The sequence below is a fragment of the Stenella coeruleoalba genome, assembly GCF_951394435.1.
Source record: "Stenella coeruleoalba genome assembly, chromosome: 13".
Taxonomy (NCBI): Eukaryota; Metazoa; Chordata; class Mammalia; order Artiodactyla; family Delphinidae; genus Stenella; species Stenella coeruleoalba.
The window spans coordinates 10,630,413-10,640,900 of record NC_137159.1 but is presented as its reverse complement, the minus strand read 5'-3'; the positions used below and the strand labels follow the sequence as shown (position 1 = coordinate 10,640,900).

General features: G+C 42.0%; 1 protein-coding gene across 1 annotated transcript in view; it reads left to right on the top strand.

The window, feature by feature from the left end:
- The first annotated feature begins 1,906 nt into the window (after window positions 1-1,906).
- The window catches only part of BUB1 (BUB1 mitotic checkpoint serine/threonine kinase), a 41,785-nt gene continuing 33,203 nt past the window's right edge, over window positions 1,907-10,488 (top strand). The window contains exons 1-6 of the mRNA XM_079941197.1: window positions 1,907-1,993; window positions 5,088-5,147; window positions 5,232-5,370; window positions 6,194-6,390; window positions 8,819-8,862; window positions 9,525-9,625. Of these exons, the coding sequence (XP_079797323.1) occupies window positions 1,968-1,993; window positions 5,088-5,147; window positions 5,232-5,370; window positions 6,194-6,390; window positions 8,819-8,862; window positions 9,525-9,625 (567 nt within the window). The 5' untranslated portion in view covers window positions 1,907-1,967. The remainder of the gene's footprint in view (window positions 1,994-5,087; window positions 5,148-5,231; window positions 5,371-6,193; window positions 6,391-8,818; window positions 8,863-9,524; window positions 9,626-10,488) is intronic.

Sequence of the window (10,488 nt, the reverse complement as noted above, 5' to 3'; positions counted from 1 at the left end):
CCAGATCCACCAGCACCCCCTGCACCCCCTGTTAAGGCCCAAGTCAAAAGTTAAGCCCCCCTTGCCCCATGAAGCTTTCTCTGACAGACAGCAGACAGGCCCCACGTCCCCTCCCTCCTATGGACTCCCCTAGCAGATAGGCTAAATCATTTGTATTAATTTAGCACTTAATACACATTAATTTAGCAATTAATATTTTCTATGTCTGTATCTCCATCTCCCAGATAATACCACTAGTTTCTTAAGGACAGGATCTGTTTCAGTAAGATAAGGTTGTAATTAGGTATAAATCCAATAGCAGTGGATGCCCAATCATCGTTTCCTGATTGTTGACTGATTGAGGTGCTATCAGACAAGCTGAAGACCTAAAAATGTGTTAATTCCTACAATGGTTAGCAGAACCTAAACTTGCCTAAAGACCCCAGAGTGAGCACCCTCTGAGTTAACAACCCCACAAACTGGATACTTGTGTAGATCCAAATTAATTAGTCAATGCCCTGAAAGAAATTCTGGACTCAGAGAGCATCAGGATTTCCAAAAGCAGCTAATTTTTTTTTTTAGAAGGAATTTAACTTAAGGGCCCTAAGGGAGCAAAATATCCACACAGCTTCTCTAAAAGGAAGGTAATCACATGAATAGCTCTTTATATGTTACTTGCATTGTCAAGTGGCTCTTTAAAGAACCTTGAGAAGTAGAATGGGAAGTTACTAAAAGACCAAGGGGCAGAGAAGGTTAGGCTGACTGTTTTTCCAACTCACTCTCAGGTAGGAAGCATCAGCGTATTACATATGTCTTCTTAGATATCTGGACTCCGTGACAAAGAGGTCTCTTCATTTTTGGTTTTCGAATCCGTAAGTCCTCGGTCTCCAGAGCTTCTAGTTCCGTGGAAGATGATGAAAACTTTCCGGCCGCCATTCTATACGCTATCCAAACTCCCGTTCTTTAATTACCAGTTGGCTGCAGGAACAACTCCCAGTCCCTCGAGCCCTCATTTACTCTGTCCACACAGCCTTTCAGATCAGTTATATCAAGCCTGGAGGTCTCCAAGGGTACCAACCCATCGCTTTCATTTGCCATGTATCAATATAATTTACATAACTAACCCTGAAGTGCCTACCGACGTGCCCTCACCTTATAGGCACTAAGCTAAAACCCACTAAGCTCTTCCCTGGGCTTTTGATGACTCACTCCCTAGCTCTCTGCCACAGCATTTTAGGGTCTGGAACCAAAATTTCACAGGCTTCAGCAACTAGGTTCTTTCCTTACAGCAAGGACGCGGAACAGAAAACTGCGGGAAACCGGGAAGTGTGCCACTCGGCGGGGTTCCGTTTTCACCCCACCTGCCTACCTCTTAAGCCAGAGACAGGCATTTCCTCCAGGACTCTGCGACCTCAAACAAGTCTCGACTCTACAAACGGGATTAATTTTCTTTTTTCCATAAACCAGACATAATGATTCTGGTTTAGTTACTTAAGTAAAGGATGGAAGAGGCACGACTCTCCGGACCCAAGGGCCGAGGCACAATTTTTTCCACCTCAGGAACCTCAAGTTAGTTTTTTTTCTCTTACGATACCTTCCCTGGGATGATGCTTTAACCGTGAAACCATGTAAGCCAGTTGCAGCTTGGACAGCTAAGGAAAAAAAACCCATTCCCTACTCCTGAACCAACCTAGGGCGCCCTCACCACGCCGTACCCGGAATCCCAGCCCCCGCTCGAGACCCCGCGAGCTTTCGGTTCAACATGGCTGCGGGAAGTGAAAGGAGAGGCGGGCACGCGAGATGGAGGCGGGGCTTGGGCTCCTGGCAACGGCCCCGGCGATTGGCCAGCCCATCTGCAGCTGAGGCCAATGGTCAGGCGTCTTGCAAACGCTCGGCGTGGCGACTGCGACTGCGCGGGAGATTCGAATCGGCGGCGGCTCCTCGCTGGCGGCGCAGGTGGGGCTGCTGCTGGCTCGCGTCCTCTAGCCATGGATAACCCGGAAAATGTTTTTCAGTGAGTGTGGGTCTGTGGGAGGGGAGGGGTGGGGGCGAGATCCCCAGCTGCCGGCAGCCAGGGGGCTTGGGTACCTGGGTTCGGGCCTAGTGGTCTGCAGGTCCCCGGCCCGCCCCACCCCAGACCTGCCTCCCTTTGCCCTTCCCAACCCCTTTCCTTGGCTCCGGAGTTTGTCCCCTCCCACCGTCCCGCCACCCTCCCCTACCCCATCCCAGCTGGGCTGTGAGCCACTAGGGAGCCGGGGAAAGGACCGCGCACCGTGTAGCCGGGACTCTCTGCCGAGACCCGGGCCCTGAGGCCGAGCTGCGGCCGGAGTGGCAGTTTGGGGGGATTTGGACGGTTCCTGAGGCCCTCAGCGCTCCTTGATTCTTTGTAAGGGATCCGCTCTGGGCAGATTGCCGCTGTGGAAGTAAAACATCTAACCCAACAAAAAACTAAAACTTACCTTTAGGTTTCATGAGAAACTTTCAAAACCACTCATTTTAAAATTCTGCGAAAGAGAGAGAACTTAAAATTGCTTTAACCCCTAATCCCACAGTTTTTAAAAGTCTTTGAATAAAGTGCACTTTAAGGGGAAAAATGTTCCCTTATGTTTATCATCATTTATGTCAACCTGCTAACAATTTTTAAAATTCCTACGCCTTTGCTTTTTATTTGTATGACTTAGGTGATTTATCCAGACTGTTTCAAAAGCATTTAAAACACTTAAACCATATGCGACAGGAAGTAAAACTGGTTAGTTTTATCAGCACCAAGGTAATCTTAACTCTCTGGGGATCCGAAGACTCAGGTGGTTAAGTGCTGTCAAAACAAAAATTTGTTTGCCTTAAGACTTTTTCTTTAGCCCAGCCTGCAAAGGATTTCGATATTAGAGGCTCGTTTTCCCCCATTTCAAAAAAGAAATCAGGTATTTCCGACCTTATTTTGACTTTTTAGCTTTTAAAAATAAGTACTACATTTACATGGTTAAAAAAAGATTTAGAAAACTGTTCACTGCGCTCTATACTTGACTGCTCTCCCACTCCCTCATATGTAACCATGTTTCTAGTTTATTTTTATATTTATTTTACAAATATAAATATTTATATTATAATAACATGAACATGTCTATATACATATATGTACACGTGTGTACAATTCCTGCCTTTATTGCACATAAAATGTAACAGTGTACACACTGCTTTTTTTACTTAACACTATCCTTGGAGATTTCACTCTATCAATCCATAGATTCTTTTCTCCTTCTTTTTTACAACTACATGATATTTCATGTACCACAATTGATCTAAAAAGTCCCCCGTTGATGGAGACTTGGGTTGTGGACAATATTTTGCTATTACAAATAGTGCCGCAGTGAAAAATCTTGTACACGTGACATTTTGCATATATCTGTCCTCTAGATTCCCAGAAGTCGGTTTGCTAGATCAAAAGTAAATCCATGTGGAATTTTGGTAGATCTTATTACCAATTGCGGTGGCAGGGACTGTGTACACTCCCACCTGCAAGCAAATTGTAAGAGTGCCTGTTTTCTTTGCTTCCCATCCACACTTGTCACATTGTTGCAATCTGGTGGGTGAGAAGTTGTATCTCAATGAGGTGAATTTCTCTTATGAGAGAGGTTGAGTATTCTTCTGTGGAATACCTTTTGTTCATTTCTTAAATTGGGTTGGGTTTGGTTTTTTCCCCCCAACTTCTAGAAGCTCTGTTTGGTTATCCCAGTTTATCATTTCTCTTTTGACTCTGCTTGGTGTTTTGTTTTATTTGACACATAGAAGCTTTTAATTTATATATAGTTGACTTCATCTAGCTTTTCTTTTGTGGCTTATGGATTTTGAGTCATAAGAAACATTGATTTTATCTGTATCTTGAGGTACAAGAGCTAGAAGAAAGTATTACTTTCAACCCTTTTTTCCCTACCCCCCGAAAAAAGTCATGTAACAAATGTCATGTAGCGTCTCTGATAGAAACCTAGAGTGTTCCTTAGCTTGACTGTCTCTTACCCAGTGTGCAATCCCATCAGCAAGTCTCATTGTTTCTTTCTCCAAAACACCCAAATTCCACAATGTTCCCACCATGGTCCACCCTGTCACTGGGGCTCTGCAGTAGCTTCCTAACTGGTTTCCGGCTTCTATTCTCATCCCCCACCCGCTTCTTCACTTGGAGAGACAGATGCACATTTTAAAATGCAAATTAGATCTTGTCATCCCCACCCTTCTCCTAGCTCCGCGTACTTACACAGCTGCTTGGATCCCTGGCACCGACCAAATGTCACCCCCTCAGAGAGGCAGGCTTTCTTTCCCTGACCACTCTACCTAAAAACAGTAAGTCCCGTCACATTCTTACCCCTTCTCCCATCTTTTGAGGGTTTTTTCCTGTGTGCTTAATGTCACCTGACAATACTTTACAGTTTTGGTTTGTTTGTTTGTTTACCGCACTAGCACCTGGGGGCCCCTGGAGAACTTTGCTGTGCTTGGTTTTTTTTTTTTAAGCTGTGGTTGGGTACACGGAGGTCGGGCCAAGCAGAGTTCTCAGGGAGCCATAGCCACTGACTTCTGAGCATTGCCACTGTGTGTTCTTCCTCAGGGATGTTGTGTTCCACTGAGGCCCAGAAAGCAAACTGGATCTGGAAGTCCTGATCGGTGGGACCCTGGGCTGTCGCGCACCCTTCCCAAGTCCTCTTCAAGTCTTCCAGCCAAGCTCCTGAGCAGCAAGGGGAGGGGTCTGAGGCAGTGCCACGCCTGGGTCCCAACATGAGGAGGAGGGGCAGCAAACTTCTGGGTGCTGCCCCTCGTGGTGGTAGTGACTTCGGGAATCAGTGAGAGGAGAAGGAGACTCCTGGGGATAGACCTGGGGACTTTCTTTTAGCTGCTTCTTTGTAAGGCTACCTCAGGGGCCTTGCGTCTTACTTTCTTCTGAAGAAACACTGACTGCTTCTGAGTGTTCTGACTTCTGAGGGAATGCTGTTTTCATTTTTATTATAGCATTTGAATTGATATTTAAGATTTCTATTTTAAGGTGTATAGTGATAAATATAAAAGATATATTTTAGGAAGTATTCCTAATAATCCCATGTACATATTTTTCTCTGCTCTAGAATGTTTGAAGCCCATATGCAGAGCTACAAGGGCGATGACCCACTTGGTGAATGGGAAAGGTTAGCATTTCGTTTATTTATTTTTTCTGTAAACAAACTATATGTGCTGCCCTGAAAAATTAATGTTATCCGTATTTTTTCTAGTTACATACGATGGGTAGAAGAGAATTTTCCTGAGAATAAAGAATATATGACAACTTTATTAGAGCATCTAATGAAGGAATTTTTAGATAAGAAGAGATACCACAATGACCCAAGGTTCATCAATTATTGTTTAAAATTTGTAAGTATACTTTCAGATGTATAATCACATCTCTAGTCATGTTGTCCTTTTGTTTTTTACCCCAGATTTGAAGATCATTTTAGACTGTCTTTTATTCTGATACCTTATGTTTCATAAATTTTTTTTAAGTTGTATGGCCAGAGACACGTATTTTACAACCTTTTGGCTTCTGTACTGTGGAATCAGTGATTTAATTTTAAAATCCTTCATCTCTGTGTATCAAGTCTGAAATGTGACAACACGAGGTAGAAACCATTAGATTAAAAGAAGGTTCGTTGGATGAGAAGCATGCTTGGGGAAGGGGAGATAAGCAGGTACTCCCAGTGGGTTCCTGGGAGTAAATTAAATTCATTGTGAATAATTAAGAAAATATTAACTCTCAGAAATGAAATTTAGTACTAAAAGGAGAAGGCCGCCTCAGGTTAGGCTGGGTCTCTTCAATCTTGAAATAAAGGCTTGGGGGCGTGATTTCTAGTAATAAAATCATGAATGGAGTAGATAAAGTAAACAGGGATTTGTTCACTAAGTTTCCGAATATGAGGATTAGAGGAAGCCTGTGGAGCTTGAGCAAGTATAACTTTATATACTACGTTACAGAACCTGCTGTCTTGGGAAATAATGTGGGTTGTCTGGGGACATTGAATGTCAAGGAAAGGAACGAGCTTAACTTTGAGGCTTGCCATCAGAGGACCACACAGGCCTTCCCCTGCACAGTACATCCTGAAGCCTCCAGGAAGACGAACGCTGAGGGCTGGCTGGCCTCGGCCACACTGAGACTGGCAGTGCCTTCGTTCTCATGTCTGTCTGCTTTGGATTTCTGCAGGCTGCGTACAACAGTGACCTTCCTCAGTTTTTTGAGTTTCTGTACAACCATGGGATTGGGACCCTGTCAGCTCCTCTGTACGTAGCCTGGGCTGGGCATCTGGAAGGCCAGGGGGAGCGGCAGCACGCCAGTGCCGTTTTTCGGAGAGGAATTCAGAACGAGGCCGAACCTAGAGAGCTGCTGCAGCAACAGTACAGGTAGTTTGAAAATAAAACTCCACGCAGTGTCTCCTACCTTGAAATGCAATGTTTGCTCTTAAAAGATTTTTATTGTTATCTGTTTGTACAGGGAAATCCTTCTCATTGGGCAAAATGTGGATGTATAGAATAGTAGAAAAGCTGCCCAGAAATATTACTGTTAACATTTTTGTGCACTTCTTCCAATATCTTTTCCGATGCCTATGTGTGTGTCTTAGTGTCTGTGTATTTTTACGGTAGACCGTACTGTATGTCTGATTGTGTGTACTGAGCTTTATACTGCTCTTAATAAATTATGCACTTTTATACTACTTATAAAGTGGTTGTGAAGTCTGTCGCAGAGCTATGTCATAATTTAATTGTTCTCCAATGGAACATTAAAGTTGTTTCCAACATTTTGATTTTTATAAATAACAACATAATGAATATTTTAATGAATAACTTTGTTTTTCACAATTTTTGACTTTTTCAGTGATTAAATACACCTCATTTAGGGTGTTATTTATATATACCCTAATACAGAAAACTAAAGAAGCAGAAGAAACCCATCAATTTTAATTCGCATTTTTTTCTCCGCTTGTAATAGGATTGCAGGTGTTTTTTAATGCAGCCCTGTGTCAAGGTCTTTTTTCTTCATCATAAAAGTATTTCCTAATGTATTTCCTATTATTATCTAGTTCCTTCTGATAGATTCTCAGAATTGAAACTGTGGAGTCAAAGGGTGTATGAAGAGTGTTCAGGCTTGTGGTACATGTAACCAAATTCCCTTCTCAAAAGGTGGTACAGGTTTCTGCTGTCTCTGTCTAGCAGCATAGAGACAGCTTGTCTCTCTGCACCCCTTGCTGGCTCTTAATACACTCATTGTTTTCAACTTTGCTCCAGTGCGCATGCTCTTTTTAAAATTTATTATGAGAATTTTCAAGTATGCGTTAAAAAAAGAAAAGTTAATATAATGAACCTGCATTTACTTATCACTTGCTTTTAATTATTATTAATATTTGATCACGCTGTGCTGAAGGATTTTTTTTTAATTAATTAATTTATTTATATACTTTTGGCTGTGTTGGGTCTTTGTTGCTGCACGCCGGCTTTCTATTTGTTGCCGTGTGCAGGCTTCTCATTGCGGTGGCTTCTCTTGTTGCGGAACACAGGCTCTAGGCACGCAGGCTCTAGAGTGCAGGCTCAGTAGTTGTGGCGCATGGGCTTAGTTGCTCCGTGGCATGTGGAATCTTCCCGGACCAGGGCTCGAACCTGCATCACCTGCTAACCACTGTGCCACCAGGGAAGTCCCTGTGCTGAAGGATTTAAAGCAGATCCAAAACAGCAAAATATTTTACCCTAAACACTTCCATAAACATCTCAAAAAGGTGATTTCTTACAGAACCTTACATCATTTTCATACCTAACAAAATGAATAGTAATTCCTTAATATCTAATTTTCAGCTATTCTTCATTATGTAAAATGTTTCTGTTTTTGCCTTTTTTTTAAACCATTTGTTTGTTTGAATTGAGTCAAACAACATTGGCATTTGTCTGCATTTGGTTGTACATCTCTCAGTCTCTTCATACTATGCACCCCTCCTCATATCACCCAAAAATGTCGAGCTTGGAGGTTGCATATTACTTGATAGATTGATTAACATGCAAAGATGCATGAAATGACATGTTTAAGAAGTCCTCACAGCATGAACAGTAATATATCTGCTTTTTAAAATAGTTTTGTACTTTAACATCTTTCTTCAAACCATTATACTTTTCATATGTTCCAGATGTAGAGAATGCCTAAAATAGAGAGTTCAAACGCCCCATGTTGTAACATGTACATACTTGATACCCTCAGAAGGAGGGTATGTTTGTTATATGAATTTAAGAAATACTAATATAAACGAGGCAAAAAGAAGAATTTTTCTAATATTAAGTGTATTGGGTATGAAGACAATCCCAGAATTTTTTTTTTTTTAATTTTGAAGCAACTCTAAAATTCAGCTTTACATTCTCTCTTAACCTCAGTCTTTACTAGCTTATAGTAAGCTGTCTATCATGTTTAGTTTTCACTTTTTTTTAAAATTAATTAATTATTTATTTTTGGCTGCTTTGGGTCTTCATTGCTGTGCGCAGGCTTTCTCTAGTTGCGGCGAGCAGGGGCTACTCTTCGTTGCGGTGGCTTCTCTTGTTGTGGAACACAGGCTCTAGGTGCACGAGCTTCAGTAGTTGTGGCATGTGGGCTCAGTAGTTGTGGCGCACGGGCTTAGTTGCTCCATGGCATGTGGGATCTTCCCGGACCAGGGCTCGAACCCATGTCCCCTGCATTGGTAGGCAGATTCTTAACCACTGTACCACCAGGGAAGTCCCTAGTTTTCACTTTAATATAATATATATTGAACTGTAAATTATAATCTATACTGATGCCTTTATTGCTGTCTTTTAGGTTGTTTCAGACACGCCTCACCGAAACCCATTTGCCAACTCAAGGTAAATAATGCTTTCTAAAATGTCCAAGACGTTGGTAATTTAGTCTGATTTTCACTACTTTTTTTTTTGTTTTCCTTAAAAAACAAATCCATCCACTATTTCTTGATTATATTATCTTAGATAACAGGGGCGGTGCTATGATAATAATAATGCCTGATAAATAGCAGAGCAGGGGCTCTGTCATAGCACTTTAAAAGAAACCCCCCTCCAACACACACACACACACACACACACACACACACACACACACACACACACACACACACACACACGCTTGGTGATTTCATTGTATTTTTAGGATTTTTAAAAAATAAAAATTGCCCCACATAGAGGACAATACCTACCCTGAAGTGAATCTGTTCTGAATTGAATCAAATAATAGATTACATTCTAGCATTAAGCATTGACTATCCTATTGTTTAAAATAACTAGAGTTTACATGTCTTTCAGGGACTTTCTTGGGCATTTTGAATTGATTAGAAAGCTATCTCTACCATATTTCTCTTATTTATAAAGTATTTTAGTTGCATTTTCTGAGACAGTGTAAATGAGTTTATTTTTTAATGCTACTTATTGAAAGATCAAGGGAATATATTTGTAATAATTTTATTTAATATGGTTTTACCCTTATTTCTTTTTATTTCATCTTTTTCCCCTCATAGCAAGAACCTCAGAACCTCTGAATAATGCTCAGATTTTAAACCAACTGGTAACATTAAAATCCAATCCAGGAAATAACTCAGCCTGCATTTCTAAGAATCAGGTAATAATAATGATTGTAGTTCGTGTGGGAACTGGGAAGGGTATGGAACGGTCATCCAGCTGCCTTCCTTGGGCATCTCATTTCTTTGACCTTGTCTCCCAAGACTCTAACCTCCATGTCAGCCACCTGTGCCTGTGGCACCTTTCCGGGCCTGTCATCATCCACCACGGCTCACCTCAAATATTAAATTTAAAATAACTCACTGATCATAACTTCCTGCATTGTCTGACCTAGGGAACCCTGCTCCACGACCTCCTGTCTTCGCCTCCTCCCAGCAGCCTCTCCTCCTTTGTTCTGCGGGGCTCCCTTGCACAGGCCCAGGATTCCCTACCGTGGGTCACACCCACGTGGAGGCACCTGAGCTCACCTAAAACACTCCTGGCTTTGAACTATAACCTCAGCCAGGGCTTTACTACTCCCCGGCAATTATGCTTCCAATTTCCCAGTTCACTTTTTATGTTTTACATATCACTTATGTTTCCCATTTTACTCTCTAATGCCAAATTATGATGATTTTACACTTCTTTTTACTCTCCTCAAACTTGGGACCTGACTACCTCCAACCCCTTCCTCAGGAACTGGCAAAAATACTATTTCAGTGAAACAACAGAAGCCATCAGATGATGTCTGTCCATTTCTGCCACCAACCAATAAATAACTTCACCTTTCCCTGCCATTGCAGTGGGGCGAGGTGGCTCTTCTGCCCTGATGGCTTATTAGCATGTGAAAACGCTCTTTTCTTGCTTCCCAGCATCTTTCCTCTTCATAGTACTGTTGCTCTTTCAAAGTTTGCTAAGGACCTCCTTTAAGCTAAATCCCATGGAAATGCCTCTGTTCGTAGTACACATGTGCAGGTTTTATTA